Source organism: Camelus bactrianus, chromosome X (assembly GCF_048773025.1).
Source record: "Camelus bactrianus isolate YW-2024 breed Bactrian camel chromosome X, ASM4877302v1, whole genome shotgun sequence".
Classification (NCBI taxonomy): Eukaryota; Metazoa; Chordata; class Mammalia; order Artiodactyla; family Camelidae; genus Camelus; species Camelus bactrianus.
In genome coordinates, this window is record NC_133575.1 from 9150158 (window position 1) to 9170504 (window position 20347).

At 43.5% G+C, this 20347-nt stretch overlaps 1 protein-coding gene across 2 annotated transcripts in view; it reads left to right on the top strand.

Moving 5' to 3' along the window:
* FRMPD4 (FERM and PDZ domain containing 4) overlaps positions 1–20347 on the top strand; it is a 486033-nt gene that overhangs the window by 439275 nt on the left and 26411 nt on the right. For both annotated transcript variants that reach the window (XM_074359181.1, XM_074359180.1), the window contains exons 5-8: positions 2821–2866; positions 10842–10946; positions 13660–13767; positions 17832–17963. In XM_074359181.1, the coding sequence (XP_074215282.1) occupies positions 2821–2866; positions 10842–10946; positions 13660–13767; positions 17832–17963 (391 nt within the window). The remainder of the gene's footprint in view (positions 1–2820; positions 2867–10841; positions 10947–13659; positions 13768–17831; positions 17964–20347) is intronic.

A 20347-nucleotide genomic window follows, 5' to 3' on the forward strand; every position in this document is an offset into this window, starting at 1 on the left:
TGGAATCCTAAGGGACCCAAAGCATTGTGGACTTAATTCTTCTTGTCTGGCAGGTGATAATTAAGTACTTAGAGATGAGAGCAAACAGAAATAAAAGCCATTCCCAGAGCTGATGATAGATCACATCCTGAGATCATTTACATCAATGATTTTATTTCTAACAGAATGCTGGCCAGCCAGGCCTGCTCAGGGGACCACTGACATCTGTAACCTTTCCTCTTAGTCAGTCATGAATGTGACTGAGCCCCCAGCTCTCTTCGTCTGGGTGTCGTAGTTCTGATTCTGGAGAGAGGACGTCCGGTGGACTACTTCCAACACTCAGCTTCAACCAGCTCTGCCCAGAGGATGAAGTCCGGGCCCGTTAGACTTGGGTAGAGCAGACCAGGCAGGAAAAACGGGCCCACACCACGGCTGCCACACATGAAGTCTTCCGTCAGCGGGGCTCCATCACAGTTCTTGTCTGCTGACTGGTTTTTCTTTGCTATGAACAAGGGAAACTTGAAAGCTGAAAAGCAGTACTTCGCTTCTATTTGTGTTGCTTTCTGAGTATTTGTTCCTCTTGTGGAGAAGTCCACAGGGGAAATGGTGGGAGTCCAGGGGCTGTGTAAACCCACCCAGGTGGCCCCAAGAGCTGGGAGGCTGGTTCTCCATCGTCTTGGTGAGCAAATTCAGGATCACTCTAGACATCTCCAAGAGCCCCTCCCCTTACACAGTTTGTAAGTGTGTTGACATATGACTACCCCAGATTTCTTCATCCTATTTCAAATTATAAATTTTTTTAAAAAATCACAGGTGCAGAGTTGGATTAATCAAACTCATAAATTCATGCTATAAATGATCATCATCAGAGACCCATGCAAGGCCCCTGTCTGGTTTTATTTGTTTATGCTCACCCCCCCCCCCACTCCCATCTCCCCCGAGAGCAAACCGTTCTAGTATGTTTCCTATGTATCCTGTCATGTTTGGTTACATTCTTCCAAATGCGTGTTGCTGTTTTGTGGACATGTGTTTTGAGCTTTTGTAAATGGTGTTAAGTTCAGTATCTCATCCTGTCTCTGACACTGCGTGTTAAGTTTCACCCAACATGCACACCTCAGCCCCTGATTCTCCTGCCGCATCATTCCGCTGTCCGCACCTTCACACACCCACCCCCCGAGCGGTGGACGCCCTCCTGGCCTCCAGTGCTTCCACTACAGGGGGCATCCTCACTCACGTTCCCTGAAAGGCTAGTGGCAGAATTCCTTTGATATAAACTGGAGTGGAATGGTTGGGTCATAGTGCTTGTAACACTGAAGTCTGCCTGAGGGTGCCAGGTTGCCCCCCGGAACTGCTACCCCTGTCTACACGGCCAGCAGCAGTGCATGATCGTTCATCTTATCCACTGACTTATCATTTGACTACACTGTTGCTCTGTTACTCCATCCAGCGGGAGTACTGGCTGCCACTCCAGTTATTAGGGTCTTCTGCCAACCCTTGGCAACCAGGACCCCATGGAAGCTGACAGGCCACTGTCAGTAGGGTATTCTCCTCCCCACCATCACCATCAGCCTTAAATATTCTGATTTTTCTTCCGATTCTTGAGTTCAAGTCCTCCTTTCCCTCTCCATTGATTCCTCGCCTTTCCCCTCCCACTGCCTCCCTCAGGGCCCACGCCCACTGCTTCTGGGGGCACATCAGCAGCACATGGTCCACCCCAGGCAATGGGCTCACAGTCCGGGGCAGACGAGCACATCATGCTAGAAAGGCAGTTCATAGTGGCTTCTCCAAGGGAACAGCACTACAACACATCCCCTTCGCGTGACTCATCGGGGCGGGAAACCACAAATGCAGGTAATTAATTACCACCTTAAGTGAAGAAGTCAGCCCCTCCACACAGCGGCAGCTAACCTCTCTTCTACTCAGGGTAAAAAAAGGAACAAAGGAAGGAAGGAAGAAAAACTGTTATAACCCATAATGCGATTTTTCCCCAGGGGTTTGAGTTGTTTGAAAGGTTTGGGTTACTGGGGGGAAATTAAATAAACCATTATATTACATTGTGCTGCTCTTAGCTACAAAGTGTTCCCTGTGGGGAGCATTGTTTCCCAGTGAGCACCGGTTTGAAACGTTGGTCTGCCCAAGGTCCTAGGTGATGTTGTTACAGCCTTTGAAAGCCACACAGTGTGGGAAGTCACGTTTGCTGGGATGCTGTTTTTACCTAAGAAACCTCCAGTGACCTTTTTCTTTCATGATGCTGACCCTAAGAAGATAATGATCGGGGGAGGGTACAGCTCAGTGGTAGAGCACGTGCTTAGTGCGCACAAGGTCCTGGGTTCAATCCTCAGTACCTCCACTAAAAATAAATTAAAAAAATTAAATGTTTTTTAAAAGATAATGATGTTCAAGGAATGGATAGAATTTTTAAAAATCTCTCCCTTCCAGAAAACTCCACAGACCATTTTAAGCAGCTACAGGGAAATCAGAAGGGGAGGGTCCATTTTGAGAGCAGGAAAAAGTGTGAAGAGATTGAGCTGAGGCTTCTAAAATCCGTCTTCCCTGGGAGGGTTTGATTTTAGGCCCCTGCTGTTGGGCTTCGCAGATAATATCACCCGACATAAACTGAATGGGAAGCTTTCCACTGGGCTGTTTGTGACCCCTGGGTGAACACTGGATTCTGGTTTTCGCTGTGGTCTGAAAGCCCACTTCTGAGCTTTTTGATTCTCTGCCCTGGGAGCCCAGGGAACGTTCGCCAACGATCGCACATTGCGTTTCAGAAGAACACTGTCGCTGTTAGAGTCCGGGCTCCGTGCGCATCATAAATATGGCTGTTTTTCCCTCTTACAGGAGCTGCAAAGAATCGATCCTCCTCACTGTCATTCAGCCTTATCCTGTAAGTATCCTGCGAGTAAAAGTGCCACTGCGTGATCCCAGACTTCCGTCTCCTCCTCTCACTCCCCTCTGATGAATAACAGCAAAGAAAAATAGTAGGCGTTCACAGTACCAGTTGAAGCATCTTGATTGTTTGTATTTGCTACTCTGTGATAACAAAGCATTCACTGCAGAGACAAGAAAGTAATGTGCTTCCTAAATATCTTGAAAATCAGCTCTTCAGTCCTGTGTAACTGTCACATCTGGAAATGACACAAAACGCAAGCATTTTCTGGTGATTCTTAAGTTTCCAGCTCAAGGGCCACAAATCTAACGGGAATATCTAATTGTAGGAGGTCGAAGCATGATTGTTTTTCTTACCCCGCCTCTAAATAATTCGGTAGAGACATTGAACGTTTCAGCGAGACCTGCTTTAGAGGTGAGTTTTAGAGATCATGTGACCGTCAGAGCTGGATTCAGCAGCCTTGGTCAGGAGCGTGGGGAATGATGAAAATCGTATTGCCTTCAGTTCCCATGATTTTGTTACCAACCGCTTTATCATAGTGGAGTTTGCATATCGTAACATCCACCCATCGTAAGTGTACAGTTCAGCGATGTTTGTAAAGTTTATGGAGGTACGCAGTCGTCACCACCATCCGGTTTGAGAACACTTCCGTCACCCCAATGAGATTCCTCGTTCCTTCTCAGTGCTATAGGCTAGGCATTAAAGGCAGGAAAAAAAACATATGTATTCAAGATAGGATAAGATCACAACTAGAACCAACCAAGACAACAGGTTATGACATGCGGGGACATCACTACAGATATTAAAAGTGCAGTTTCATATCGACTGTTACTTTTAGTCCCACCTCTTTGACACACCTACACACACACACACACATTTGGATTTGAAATCTAAGGAGAGAGCAGGATGTAAAAGAACCAAGATTTGAGATCTGATTCCTAACAGTTTCACAGGGGACTCCCACACCGGCTCAGAACTCCAGTCTCTCATCTGTATAAGAAGAAGGTCAGATGCCATCCCATCCAAGGGCCTCCCTGCTCCACCACCTCGTGACTTCAATGTTCCTTCCACAGAAAGTCTAGCTCCTGTGTTTTTAGATCGTTTCAGTTCACCCAGTTGTCGCTCTCTCCTGCTTCATATCTATCCACACTTCCTCATTTCTCTGCGGTGGACAAATACATTTTGGGGGAGCCAATGTCAAATGTAATACAAGTGATTGGCCAACTGTAAATTCCTGATGGAATTTGAGTTTACACTGTCTTTCCTGAATTCTCTCTCCCCCACTTTATAACCTATTAGCAGTGCAAGATCAGACCCATTTTACTCCCAACCAGGTCCTTTTTGCATGTGGGGTAGTGTTTGATCCCACGCAGTAGACTTAGAGGATTTTGCATTTCAGTTAAGGGTTCTGCCTTGTTGCTCAGCTTGCTCTGCTTGTCCTTTGATTCTGCGTGACTCGTATGGATACTCATTACTATCCATGAATCACGGAAGTTCCTTTTAACAGATAATCTGGAATTTTCTAGAAGTTCAGGTGGCTCCTGCTGCTGTGCTCTATTGAAAGTCAGCATTTAGCCCCAACATTTAGGAGTGTTGCTTGTTCTTATGGCCAGCAGAGTCCGTCAGTCCCGGCCAGTCATTGTAGGTGAGTGCTCATCTTTGACCTTCCTTTGACCAGCCCTCTTTCCTGACATGCCCAACACGTGCTCCACCCGCCACCTCCTCCTCAGCCTAGCCAAATCCTTCCCACCTTTCAAGTCTCAGCAGCATTCTCGGTCTCCATCCACTAGATGCCGGGAGCATCCTCTCCCTGAGTGCTGACAACCAAAAATGTCTCCAGACATTGCCAAATGTTCCTGGGGACCAAAATCACCCGACTCGGGAACCCATGTCCCGCCTAAAGTCTTCCCCCTTAGCAATCCAGTCTAAAATGGCTTCTTCCTTCTCTGAATTGTAAGAGTTGAAATAAAGGAGTTGAAACTCCAAAGTTACTTAAATACATTAATGGAAAGAGGAGAGCAAATGGGAAAAGAGACCACAAACTTTTACTTATATTTTTGCGGTTGGATTTTCCTACAAGCACACTCATGGCTTTAAAAAAAATTTTTCCCCAAGATTTTATTTATTTCCTAAACATTCTCTTGGCAACCAGGATTGACAGAAACAAATGATCCCCAAGACCAAAAAGAAGTCCATAAATTCTACTTTTATTACAGATGATAAAAATTGGCATTTTAATTTATTTGCACCTTACTGGTCAGCATTTTTGATGTTGTACCTCTTCTGCATAATAAGATCCAGTCAAAACAGAGCCAGTGTTTACACCTTTTTGCCATATTCCACGTGTTCCCAGGGCACCCCAACGTGTCCCGGCCGCAGTAATCAATCTCCTCGGAGGCCCAGGTCAGGGGGGCCTGGGAGCAAAGTCTTAGGATGCCCAAAATTGTTTGATAAGAATTTAACAGGCTTTTGCCTTCTATTTTAAGTATTATGGAGGGCTCTCTCTCTCTCCACCATTTTTACTTTATTTCTTAGAGAAAAATTGTGAAAGTACAGAAAGAAATTCAGAAGCAGAAAAATATGTGTTGGCAGAACTTTTCCTCAAAAAAAGACAACTGGTATAAACATGTTGGCCTAGTGCCTTCCAGTCTTCTAGTCCAAGGCCTTGTCAGTGGCTGAGATCAGATTACATGCACACTTTTATTTTGCATGTCGCCAAGGGTTCTCTATAAGCATTATACACGTGGCTGTAAAACATTTCACTGAACCAAGATTTACTTAACCAATGCCCGTCATTAAGCCGTTCATCCTGTCTCTAATGTGTTTGTATTATAAATAATTCTACAAAGAAGAGCTCTGTGTATAAATCTTCCTCTGTATTTAGTAGCATTTCCTCAGGATGGAATTTTAGAAGAGGAAGTTTGGAGTCACTTGTGGATTTTGTTTGTTCTGCTCTGATGGACCACTTTCTTTCCTTGTACTGTTACCATTTTTTATTACAGGTCTTTCTTGATCAACTGCTTCCTTCTTTCCTTTCCACAGTTCCCAAGTCGAGGACTTTCAGAACGCTCCAGTCCAACATTACCTGACACAGAGAGTATTTAAAGAGTCTCTGTAACCTCCCCTCACACAGCCCCAATTCAATGGGACTCAGGCTAAGTCACTCTCAGTTCTGGCATCTCTGAGCTACCCTGATTCGCCTTCCATCAGACTTCTTCTAGGCCAGAGAGCTCAGAGACCCCCTTGCCTACCTCTCATTTACTGTCATCTACCTTCCGGTGTGTTCCGCATACCCAAGGAAGGCTACACACCTCCTCATGGAAGCTCCAATACAATAGATGCTCTCAGAATGCAGCATGTATCCCCTTGGCATGTATCATGCTGAGCATGCAGGCCCAATTTTCAGCTGAGAGTGCCGCTGATGCTTTGCCTGTGGGCTTTTTCTGGCCACAGGAGCATGGTCATGAAGCCAGAAGTGCTCTAGGAGCACTCCGTTAGGAGTTATCACTCTTGTAAGAGCAGCCCCTTCATCACTGATTGACAGGAGCTCGTGGGCAAATACCCCAGCTCCCTCTCTCCGCAGTCAGCATAACCCTGAAGCATGTGTCCCGCCTTGTTTCCCAAAGGCTCCCAGCAGGGTTAACCTCCAGTTGTTCACAGTGGTGCCTGACTTAACAGTGAATGCTTCGTTGGCTTCCTCACCCTCTGTGTCTCCCTTCCCCTGCTCACCTACCCATGCGTCCCCCAGTCAGCTACCTGCCTGTGAATCCTCGTCTTGGGGTGTGCTTCAGGGGAACTCCAAACTAAGTCATGCAGAGATAATGGTGGGCTAGTTAGGCCTCAATGCCTACTGTATAAGTAGTATTGTAGAGCTACAGGGATCACAAGTTCAAGACTTTATACTTCAGTTTCAGAGATTTATCTTATTTATGTAGTTTTTAAAAAAAAAAAACCTCTGTTCTAGGGACTTCTAAGAGTATCTAAAAGCATCAGGAGCATGTCAGCCATCTATCGTGGCCCACAAATTTGGGGAGAGGTACAGGGGTTGATTAAAGTTCCTCTAATCTTAAAATTAATTAACAGCAGGGGAATCTGCTTATTCTAAATGGTAATGACTTGTCATTTCCACCACAGGATATGAAATGCTTGTGATCAGTATTTAATGGTCTGAAGCTTGCTAAGAATTAATTCATCAGGTTTTTGGGTGGTGCAGGTTGTTTTTTGTTTATTTATTTGTTTGTTTGGGGAGGTTGTTTGTTTGTTTGGTTTGTTTTTGAGCCACAAAGAGAGATCAGAGTCAAAACTGCAGTCATGACTGGTTTACATACCCCATGTACCAGAAATAACTCCAGCCAGTGGAAGAAGCCATTACTCTGTTGATTCTAATTCAGTAACCTTCAGACTTGAAGAGCTTATGTTTTTATTACCAAAAAGTAATTTTTAAAATGTGCGTCAATTATATGAAATAGTCACAAATCCAGAACAAGAAAAATGCGTTTGTATGGATTCTTTGACTTTTATCCCAAGTCTGTTGACTTCAAAATGTGTACAAAATAATACTTACTTAACTACTCTGGCTATCTAGTTTCCTTTCTGGTTTTCCTAGATTACCAGGTTTGTCATTAGGGCATGGTAAATAAATACAGAAGTGAGGCTCCAAGAGGTGGGCATGTCACAGCTACAAACAGAAGAGACAAGCATCCCCAGCTCGGCAAGTTCTGCTATATGGGGCCACTTGCTTTAGGAACATATAACTGTACTTCCAAGGAAACCTCACTGCATTCTAAGATTCTACATCCAACGAGAGGCATACAAAATTAAATTCTGTTAAATATACTTTTCTATTGAAGCAAGAAATTATGTAGATGATTTTAGAAAAGTGTGCTAAAAGAGTACATTGAAAAGTTCAGACGCATAAGGGGTAAACCTTAGTATCTGGCACATTGAACACGTGTGCAATCCTTCATTCCCCAGCAATGCTGAGAAGGGAGGCGTTACCGCATTCAGACATCTCATCTAATTAGCAGTGTCTCTTGTGGGCAACTTTATTACAGCCGCTTCACTGGCGCTAAGCTCATTGTACCGATATAAATATCGCCTGCTTAAAATCATTACAGGAAAATAATGTTTTCCCTTCAGCTAAAAAAAATATGGCATATCCAAAGCAGATGAACTCACTACTGTATGATTTGTTCGTTAATCATGACTAAACTTGGCCCTATAATTGCCACGATCCCTAAGAGAACACCACCGTGACATCCCTTCGGCTCTACACCAGGATTTTTAAAAGTCACGTTGAGTGCGTTCAGAGCAGTTCTTCTGAGGAGCAGCCATTTGTAGTTTTTTTTGGTTTTTTCTTTCATTTCGTTTTGTTTTCAAAGAGCAGCCGTTTTCTGAAAACAGTTGCATAAATGGAGGAATTGAAACTCCGGAGGTGACCCATCTATCCATCCGGTCCTCTAAGACAGTGCTCAGAGCGAAGGAGGGGATGGATGTGGAGGGGAACTTTTGAAATAACAGGCTTTTCTCAGTGTTGAGGCAGAACCCCACGCAGGAATTCACGTGCACATGTTTTATCATGTTTTTTTCCCCAACAGTGGTTTTGTTTTATTACAATAGAGTGCTAGATTTCTGTTATGTGTATTTTAACCAAATTGTATAATTTTGCGGCATTAAGTGCACTCACAGTCTTGTGCAACCATTGCTGACTATTGACTTCTGTACCCATTCAACAGTCATTCCCCATTCGCTGCTCCCCAGCCCCTGGCAACCACAAACCTACTTTCCGTCTCTATGGATTATCCTGTTCTGGATATTTCATACAAATGGAATCAAGTCGTACAGTATGTGGCCTTTTGTGTCTGGTTTCTTTCACTTAACATGCTTTCGAGGCTCATCCATGTTGTACCGTGTATCAGGACTTCCTTCCTTTTATGGATGAAAAGGATGCCATTGTATGGCTGGACCACATTTTACTTATCCATTCCATCGTATTATTTTTAAGTTGATCTCAAGTATACTTGCATTTGACAAAGATGGGAATCCTTTTTTCTTCCCTTTCCACTTGAAATTCAAAGTATAGGACACCCTAATTGCTTTTTGTGCTTTGAGATTAATGCAGTACACGGAGGTTGAGCCTCTGTGTTGATTCCAGAGTCAGCTACCAGAATTCTTCACACAATAGCCTCAGTCCCTTAGGGCTGCATAGTATGAAAATCCATAGCTTGAACCATGTACAATTTCCAATATTTGGGCCATTTTAATCTATAAAATAGCAATTGGATGATTTAAGCTAAATGTTGAAGTCTATATTAGGTTCAGTAGAGAATGCAGTCCTTTTTAAAAATACACAGACGTGCCTTCAACATAGTAGATGCCTATGATCTGAGTTTCCTTCCTCAGGCTTTGGTAAAACTATTTAACGAGACAGTGGGAGTGTAATTTGGTGCAGCCACCATGGAAAGCAATATGGTGATACTTCAAAAAACTAAAAATAGAGTTATATGATCCAGCAATCCCACTCCTGAGCATATTGCCAGAAAAAACCTCTAATTCGAAAACTTACATGCACCCCAGTGTTCATAGCAGCACTATTTACAGTAGCCAAGACATGGAAGCAGCCTAAATGTCCATCAACAGATGACTGGATAAAGAAGTTGTAGTATACGTATATGTGTTTGTATGTATGTATACAATGGAATACTACTCAATCATAAAAAAGAATGAAATAATGCTATTTGCAGCAACATGGGTGGACCTAGAGGTTATCATACGAAGTAAAATAACTCAGACAGAGAAAGACAAATATATGATATCACTTATACGTGGAATCTAAAAAAAAAATGATACAAATCAACTTACTTACAAAACGGAAACAGACTCTCAGACATAGAAAACAAACATATCGAAGGGGAAAGGGTTGAGGGAGGGATAAACTGGGAGTTTGGTATTAGCACATACAAACTACTGTATATAAAATAGATAAACAACAAGGTCCTACTGTATAGCACAGGGAACTATAGTCAATAGCTTGTAATAACCTATAATTTAAAAGAATATGAAAAAGAATATATAAATATGTATAACTGAATCGCTATGTTGTACACCAGAAAGTAACACAATATTGTAAATTGAATATACTTCAATTAATTAATTAATTAATTTTTTAAAAACTATGCAACGAGGATACTTCTTGGATGATGTCAATTTACCAAGATCACAGCTCTAGATCTAAGCAGCTTTTCTCACTGTGCTTTCCATTTCTGAGGGAGACCAGCTGAATCCCTCAGCCCCTCTTTCCGATGAAAGACAGTATAAGGAACCTAAAAGGTGAGGCAGAACTGGAAGCTGAATTCCCATTTTAAGTCAAAGTCTCCTCTCTACCCTGACCAGGAAGGTCCTAGGATCACAGGTTACCAAAAACAGGCTGAAACTCAAGTTTCGGGCACATGAATTGTGGAAGCTGTTGCACTTGCGTGTGTGTGTGTGTGTACACGCTTGCCTGCTCACATGCCCATATGCCCTTAATGTGAATAACAATGTGATTATACACCATTTCAGAACTATCAGTGACTCTTCTCCATCTTATTAAAATAGATAATTAATAATCAGCTTATCATCAGCCCAACGTGAGACTTGACCACCACCCACCTTCCACACTACTCAAAGCTCTGTGTTAAAAAGCAGAGTTTATATACTTTTACAATTCTCATTTATAATATCCTTGGAAATGTGCTCAGTAAGAACATGGGACCTGCTGTTTACAGTTCTGGTTCGTGACTAAATGAAACTTACTACTTTACGAGCAGAACAGGGTTCCGATGGCATCCATAATTTGTACTTAGCCCTTGAATTGAGCAAGCAGTGAACACTCTTTAGAAATTTCTGGGAGGCTAAAGACAGAAAACAACTATTACAAGGTTGGTCTTATGTTACCAATAATTGGATCACATGTTTTCTTTTTTTTTTCTAGTCTCCCAAATCAGCATTTATCAGTGCTGCAAAAAAGGCAAGGTTAAAGTCCAATCCAGTCAAAGTGCGATTCTCCGAGGAGGTCATCATCAATGGCCAAGTGTCGGTGAGTTGACAGTCGCCTGCTGGTGACTCAGAGAGTCCCTGAGGTCAGAGCTTTGCACTTAGCAGAGCCAGTTGCCCCACTGGAATGATCGATGCAGAATTGGTTGATGGATTTCACAAGGGGGTCGACTCTTAGGATTGTAAAGGGCTTGAGGGATCACCAGTTGTGTTCGCTGTGTTTCCTCTAACAGACCCAGAATACATCGTAGTCTGGTATTTCCTTGAATGCTTCCAGTGTTGGAGACCTCACTACTTTGCAAAGGAGTTGGTTTGATTTGAAATCCCTGACTTTGCCTCATATTGAGTAAAATATGCCTCTTTGAAACCTTCACCTATTTCTCCCCATTCTGCCAACTCAGATGTTCTTCCATATGACAGCTCTTTCTGTGTTTTGAGAAGGGCTTACCCTAAGTTTTTCCTTACCCAAAATAAAATGTCTCTATTCTTTCAAAATGATAAGAAGTTCGAATGATGGAAACATTTCCTAGATGCAACCCTGAATGAAGAAATTCTGCCCAGACCTCCATCAGTTGGTCTTGATAGAAATCCTGATTACTCAGGCACATAATTGATCTTCAAAGTGAATAATGCCAGTGTCAATGGAATGCTTATTCTTAATTTTTTTTTGCAAAGAATATAGCATAGTGTTTTTCGTTTTTAGAAAGCTGTCTTCTAGCGCGTGTGTATTTTTTGGACCTTTGCGTTGCCAGCTTTTGTTGTTGCTCTTGTTGTTTACATAACTCACAGGGATAAAATCTCGTCCATGACGTGCTTGATGGGGCCACGGACTCCTCCCTGAGGGTGGTCCTGGATCTGAATTTGAAGATACAGGCCTGCACATCCTGGGCAGGGCACTCATGGTCCAAGTGTCTTCTAGTCAAAAGTTGCCGGCCTGCAGCTGCCCCACGTGGAGTCCGGGGGGTTAGCTGGCCAATCTGTCCAACTGTTGTGATGCTTGTGGGGTGGGGGCTAAGGCTGTCACCATGGCGCCCGCGCGCGTTTTAGCTGTGGCCTTACCCTCCCAGCGACCAGCTCCCGCCTCATCCCCTCTGCCCCCATTCACACCATGGTCTGTTCTGCTCACCTCGGTGATTCCCCATCCCTCTGGAGGCAGAGTTACCATAATCATCATTTCAGAACAAGGCTGGCCCAGTTTAAGGCTGTTAGTTCCAGCCCCAGCGGGATATCTATAACACAGACGGTCACAGGAAACTGACCTCGTGTTTTCTCAAGCTTCTGAGCACAAGATTGGGCAATCAGTGTATGCATCTTTAGAGAGAACAGGATGCTAGAAGCTGCTGTGGCAGTTTCACTTTGTCCCTAGATATAACAACTCATTCGAGGCAGCTGGTATGTGGGGACCGCTCTGGGGGTCGGTCATCTCCTGTGGCCTCACTGCGTCACCGCAGGCCTGGGCATGGCAGGGCCGTTCGGTCTCGGGTCTGCCCCTCAGCCTTTGTGACCAGCTTCCTTTCTAGTCTGCTCTTGCTCTTCTGAGTCATTGGATAGCCTTCCTTCTAGACTTGGAGCCACATTAAGTCCATGAAATAGGTAGCAGGAAAGTCCTGTGCGAAGACACGGGAGAAGAGCGGAGGGCAGGGGAGTCGGAGAGAGAAACGGACGGAGTGGAAGGCATGGGCCAGCATGTTGTGGACCTACTTAGGGACTGGAGTCTCCTGGACCAGCTGGAGGATGTTAGCTAATCTCCGGACAGCTCATCTTCAGTTTCCTCATCAGTAAAACAAGGCACTTATTATGCTTTCATGACTGCTGACTTCCTCGCCACTCCTGGGACTTCATGACCCACTACACGTGAGGAATGCAATCCACTCCAAGGATTCAAGGAACTTACCCAGCATGTCTTCTTGCTCCCCCTTTCATCTCTCCTTACTTCTGGTTAAGGAGAAAATTCAAAGGAATATTTTCTTTTGTTTCCTTTTGGTTCTGTTTCAAGCATCTCTTTTTGACTTATTTTTATATTATGATCTGTTTGTTATAGATTTTATATTTTATTCTTTTCACACAGTAACCTGTTCCTCATATGCCCCCTTCGAATTTAAGGAACATCTCTAAATGGGTTAAAAAAATCACTTCACTAAATTACTTTAAACTTGAACCTTGTTAATGCTTGTGGTTCGCCATCATGACCTCCGCCATGAAACATCACATGAAGCGTGAAACATATCACATGAAACACATCACATGAAATATCACGTAACATCAGATGAAACATTGCATGAAACAACACCATCATCACTGCTGGTCCTCGTTCTCCTCAAGACATGCTGCTCTGCTGAAGTCTGGGCTGTGGTCCCAAATACTGTGGTTTAATTACAAAGGAATTATTTCTGTAATTGTGTTTCCCAATGGGAAACTTGGATTTAAATTAAAAAAAAAACACCTCATCTGATTGATTTTCTGATGGGAAAAGATCTTTTATTTGAATCAACTGAGTTATTTGCAACTAGGAAAGAACTTTGTTGTGAACACCTGAACTCAGATATCACCAAGGGGATACTTTGGTTGGCCTTAGAGAGTTTGATTTTTTTTTTTTATGTTGTGATTAGAATTAATTGCAGATATGTGCTGCTTCTGCAAAGAGTGGAATTCTAATTTGACTGACTTCCACTCCCTTCTCTCTCTGTTTTTTTTCGTTTTGTTTTGTTTTGTTTTGGTTTGGTTTTTGTTTTTGTTTATTTGTTTTGGTTACATAGGAAACTGTTAAGGATAATTCACTTCTTTTTATGCCAAATGTCTTGAAAGTCTATCTGGAAAATGGGCAGACCAAATCATTCCGCTTTGACTGCAGCACCTCCATAAAGGTAAGAGGACCCGCCGAGCTGCATACCTGGACGCTGCCAGGTACGGCACGGGGGTCCCACCGTGAGTCTTGTGTGGCAGCACCTTCCTTCAGAACTACCCATTTAGTGCTGAAATTTTTTCTGAGATTTTTTTATTACCAACTTGTATGAAAAATGTCACTGGCAAATAAGGTAGCGTGTGAATACTTAAACACAAACCCAAACAAAAAGTTTAAGAAGGTTCTGCTGTGTGTGTATGTGTGTGTTGCAAAACAATACAATATGCCGTCAGTCGTGAACTATAGGACAAGTCGTGTTCATGCAACTGCTGCTTAATTAAAATCACGTGACTGTCACCAAGAAGGCTTGGCACCCCGCCCAAAGCCAGCGTGGTTTCCCAAGCAGTGGCAGCCACCGAGACGATGAAGATATTAGCTGTTAATTGAATGCTGCTTTGGTATCCAGTGAAAACAAGGGGTAGAATTATGTAAAGATGACATTTATTTTTCATTGCTGGAACCACTTTCATGGAAATGATACATGAAAAGTCAGAACTGAGGCCTCCTTCTTAGGCGAAGGGGTGGAAAGGAAGCGTCACAAAGCCATCCTATTAATTCAGAGCCGCAGGTGAGTTCTCCCTAATGGATATTAGAACAAAGCATATGCATTCTTTCCCCCCATGTTCCTTCCTGGGGGAAAAAGAAGTGCATATTGTTTTTTATTGGACAAAAGTGTGTTCAGAAATTGATTGCTCCCTAATGTTCCATCAGCCTAAAATAGGCTTTCTTCAAATGGCACAATATGAAAGATTTTATTGAGGTTAAAAAAAAAAGGTAGCTAGTGATGAGCTGTACAATAATGTATCAAGAGAATATCAACTTTGTATTAAAAATGTCTATCACTAGTCAACCCCTCATTCTCCTTTTTTTTTTCAATTAATCAGCACAGACCTTGTGAGTAAAAGCATTTCTGCAAAGGCCCACTCACTGTGCACTCTTACATACTGCCGTGATAGCCCAAGCAGCTTGTTTTGAATTGCTTTAAATAGGTAGTGAATTAGCAGGTAACAGAGCAGACAGTATTAAATTGATGATGGAGCATTGAAATCATCCTCAAATCATTGCAGATGAAATATTAACTTCCTTTGTACAAGACTGCTAATTTTCAGTGGTGATGACTGGAAAAGTCCTTTTGCTTTTATTCCTACTCAAAATCAATTTATGGTGAAATGTTACTCTTAAGTATTCATCAACTAACCTAGGGTTCAGCAGACTTTTCCTGGAAAGGGCTGGAGAGTCAGTGTTTCAGACTTGGTGAGCCATTTGCTCTCTGTTGCAACTACTAGACTGTTGTTGTATCACGAAAGCAGCCAGAGACAAGTGGATTCAGGAGGTCCTAAGACCACCCTCACTGTCAGCAATTCACCTGAAGGACTCCCAGAACGCAGCACGTTGTTGTCCTCACAGTGACGGTTTAATACAGCGAAAGCCTGCAGATTAAAATCAACATCAGAAAAAGGTGCTCAGGGCGGCAAAGCGCGGGCGAGGAGCATCCAGCCATCCTCCCCCAGGAGAGTCAAGGCAACAGTGCTTATTTCTCCCCGCACCGATGTGTGACAATATGCATGGAGTACCACCAACCAGGGAAGCTCACCCGAGCCTCGGTGTTCAGAATTTTTATTGGGAGTTGACCATTTAGACACAGCTGACCACCTGCATGGCTGACCTTAGCATCCCGCCCCTCCAGAGATGAACTTTACCAAATGGCCCAAGGTCCCCACCGTAAGTCCTATCGCCAGCATAGACTCTCCAGTGTAGCCCAAGACCCCCGTGGCCAACAAGACACCCCTATCAGACGGGACACTCCAAGGCCAAGAGCCAGGAGCAAAGAGGCAAACCTTTCTTTAGGCAAGACTAATCCTTCACTACACAGATAATATGTAAATGAATGGCCATGGCCAGGTTTGAAATGAAAGGGCCAGACTGTAGTTTGAAGACCCCTGACCTCAGAGCTACGTTATTACAGCTCCCTCTGACACTAGGGGTTGTTCCGTGATACCAACTGGTCCAAAATCTCCTTGCCATTGGACCCCTTACCCATCCAAAGATACTGGTAAAGATTTGCATCTTAATGGTTTCTTAACAGAAATAAATCAAAATTTAAAGGTGAGCCCTATTGTTAATTCCCTCTGGCCTCTTTATGATAGGAACCCACATCAGACTAAGTTTGATTTCCCCAAGGATGGCAGATGACAATGAGAAGACGGGGGAGCGGTACAGAGAGTTCACGTCAAATTAAAGTGACCTTATCTTGTTCCTAACGGCCTGATTATCACAATAGACATAAGCACATAGGCGTAAAATAGAAATAGGAGAGGTATGAAAGGGCGGTGACACGGTTTAATAAAAATTGCCAAAATTCTTGCTTACCAAGTCGCAATAGGGAAAAACCACGGCTGCCGAGAGTCCTCCCTGGTGACCCAGGAGAATGTTTTATAAAGTATGCGTTGCCACACAAAGGCTGGTTTTGTTTTCTCTTTTCTGGGCCTTGAGCAAAAATTATGAAACCGGGTGTCTTTTTATGAAATTCAAGATAGGCAACAGTCAAGGAATTTCTGTCAAATGATTCTTTTGGGTGCTTTGTTTTAAAGAAGTCAGAAGAAATTGAAAAAGGTCCACAGAGAAGAATCAAAACCTCAGAAAGATCAATTAAAAAAAAAAATCCTTGTATGGCAGGGTTTCTCTTTCTTGACATCGTTGATACTTTGGACCAGATAATTCCTCGTTGTGAGGGCTGTCCTGTGCGTCGTAAGATGCTTCACAGCATCCCCTGTTGCCGGTTGACTCCCCAGTCCCACTGTGACAATCAAAGATGTCTCCAGAAATTGCCAAATGTTGCTGTGGGGCAAAATTTCCCTGGACTGAAACCACTTTTCTGTGGGATGTTTAGCACCTTGAAGATTATCTTTGAAGAGAGACCATGTACTAGTTTTCAGGTACATGGAAAAAGTAATGGTTGAGAACATTAGTTTGTGTTGCTGTGAACTTGGGCTTGTGTGTAGAATGCCTTTCTGATCATTGATAGTTAACCCTGTAAAGGATTGCTGACAAAGCTTGCTCATTCTACCTTCCCCAGATATTTAAAATAAAAGCTAATATATGTAGATGGTGATAGTGTCCTGACTCCGTGCCAAACAGTGCTAGACTAAATGCTTTCTATGTATGAGTTCATTTATCCATTAGTGTCTATGTGCCCATTAGTGAGTTTGATCGTATGTTGTCAGTGTTTCCTCTGTAAGGATGTCTCCTTACCTGGTATCTATTCCGAGGCAGGTATTACAGTTATCCCCAGTTGACAGGTAGGGACGCTAAGATACCTAGAAGTTAAGTAACTTGCCAACAAATACACAGTAGAGCCAGAGTGGAAGCCAGACTGTTTCCAGAGCCCACATTCCTTATCATTCCCACGTGCTCTTACGGAGGGGTAGGCTAGGCAACTGCAAGCTTTTTCTGTCAAGGGCCAGATCGCTTCCCAGGCCACACAGTCTCTGTTGGCCCCGTTGTGCTGATACAGAGTCCAGGAGCAGCCATAGACAGTACATAAACAGATGAGCATGACTGTGTTCCAATAAAACTTTCTTTATAAAAACAGGCGGTGGGCTGGATTTGGCATGTAGGGAGTACTTTACAAAACCCTGGGGTAGACCACTTGCAGGGGTGGTGCAGTTGCCGCAGCATTTAGAAGAGGGGGAACTGAGCTGACTACACTGCACAGTCTTCTGATGTGCTTTCTGACACCTTAGGTGATAAGCAAGCTCTTCTTCCATCCATTCACCTGGCTGCCTCTCTGTTTCTAAACTCCATAAATATCTGGGGTCGGAGGGGACAGGATAAGGGCAAGAAGAGAGGGACGGCCTCATTTCTGTATCTTTGGGGGGTCTTTGGAGCATCAAGCTTTAGAATTAATCAAAGGTACAAAAATGTTAAGATCTGAAGGCCATTTGTATAACACTTCTCGGTTATGGTAAACTCCACAAGCCGGCTACCTTGATTTTGATGGCATCTTGTCATTGTTTCCTCTGTAAGGATGTCATCTTAACCCTTCAAGAGAAGCTCTCCATCAAAGGCATCGAACACTTCTCCCTCATGCTGGAGCAGAGGACAGAAGGGGCCGGAACGAAGCTGCTCTTGCTTCACGAACAGGAGACTCTAACTCAGGTGTGTGAATTACTTCCCCGGTGTTCCCGCTGCCGGTGAGAGCAGAGGCCCCCCGGCCCAGAGCTCCGCTGTCTGTGAGCCCTGTAAGTGCCTTCACCGCAGCCCAGGGCAGCCCCACTAAAGGCAGTGCTCGCATTCATAATGGATTTTACACCTCAAGGTGATGTTTTCCTTTTTGTCAATTTTTCATAGACTGTCAGTTGGTCACACAGACAGGATTGTCAAAGACTCAGCAGTGACTCATTGGGAATATGGCTCTGCAGAAGTATATTTTATCTTATGGTAATGGCTTATTCACCTGTTTTGATGATCAAGCTCTAGAAACTATTAAAAAGAAATGCTTTGTGAGATTATTTAAATTAAGCCAAAATCATATTTAGTTAAATTCCTAGTGCCTGCTTCAGACTATTTTTGGAAGCCTGAAATCCCTGTCCCAGTCTGCCCTCTCTAAGTATGTGAGCCACCAATGTGTCCATGCTCCTGGTCACCAAGATGCCACCCCCACCTGTTCTCTGGGAGACAAGCGAGCTGCTTGGCTGCTGGATTCAGTACGGCGTCCTGAATTTCATTGTGATTCCGCACAAGCAGAGTCTTTGTTGGGTGTATAAAGGATCTCAACAAGTTCTCCCTGTGTAGGAGAATTCATTGAAGAGGGAACTTTACTGAAGGGCATGAGAGGACCTCAGGAGGAGAGGCAGGGAGTCACAGCACCCCCAGGTGGATGGAGTAGCAGAAAGTGTCATCACACTCCAGTGCTTCTTGGTTGTCGCATAATTAAAAGCCTATTACTTTTGTCAAGTTTAAATCTACCTATAGATATTTTGAATCATGCCCAATGATTGTTTATTATTTTAACCTGTGCCAAAATACACTTGGAAAATGAGTTATTTATTCTTTGTTACAGGGGGGCAGCCCCTGATACACAGAATCCCACATGTGAAAGGTCAGCGTTTGGCTCTGAGTTCCTCCAGAAGCTGAATTTAAGACAAAGATTTGGATGCAGGTGGTTCATTTGGGAGGTGATATTCAGAAATCCTGGGAGAGAAATGGGAGGGGAAATGGGAAAATTGGCATGAGCCTAGCGCCCCCGCCCACAGCTTTGTGATAGCTCTCGTTCTGCTTTCCCTCTGAACCTCTGGCTGCCGCCTAGCCTCTCGGAAAGCTTTATGCCAACGTAGCTCTTCTTGATTTCAAAGTCTCTTCTGGTGCTAAGTAACCATCGCTTCTCATTCCGAGCTGATTTCTAGTTTTTAAATTTCTATTAAAACATTAAAAGGCAACAGAAAGCCTCTAACCATGATTCTTCCCTTATCTTTCTAGAAGAGGCTTTATTTTGTCTTTAATCAGAACTAAAAGCAAAGCACTGAGACTCAAGTGTTATCTCTAGAAAAGAAAATTGATTGTTTCAATATCCTGAAATGAACTGACTGTATGCCTTTGAATTCAATATACAGGAAACACTTGACCAATAAAATATTTATAGGCATGACAGAGAGGAGTAAGTGTAAGAAATTGGTCCAATAACAAAAATTATTTTAAAACATGTAACTGTGATGAAAACGCCCAAAGAACTTTTAAGCGAGTCTACCTGCATTTCTGGCAATTTGACACTGAACTTCTTTTTTTGATGGAGGGACTGGGGATTGAACCCAGGATGGAACCCACATGCTAAGCATGTGCTCTACCACTGAGCTCTGCCCTCCCCTCCACTGATGCTAAACTTCTGTCTAGAAAATAATACTGTTATTTACATACTACTTAAAGTTTCCGAGAAATTGGGGGGGGGGGTTTGCTTATTTTAGGGGCTGTTATTCTTAGGGACTACCGTTTCTAATGAGTCTAAAGCAGCCTTTTGCATTACATTCATTTATTTCCCAAAACTAGTATAACTAACCAATGATAGAAAGAGACTCAAGACTTACAGAAAATTCAGGACAGATTCTAACCAGTAATTAAAGGAGCCAGCGATACAGTGATACCTGACTTTCTAACATCACAGCGGACCTGCTGACAAAAACACCCTGTGACGTCACTGTGAAACGCAGCGGCCGCCCCGCCCGCACCGCTGGCCTCCTAGGTTCCCACACTTCCTGCTTCCTGGTCTGCTTCACCATCGGCCAGTGATGAGCAGCCCAGAGCCCACGGGCCCCTGCGTTCACTCAGCTTGGCAATCCGGCCGCAGCCAGAAAGCTGGTTCCGCGTTACTACTTCTCAGGGTGCCCAATGTACCTTTAAAAGTAGGGTACGTTTTCCCATTGAAATTCCTCTAGTCAACAAAGTTAGCAATGTAAACTCTAAGATTATATACAAAGTCTAAGAACGTACGTATATGCACGCACTTGTGTGTATGCTGGGGACTGAACAAAGCTGTTACTATTTTTATT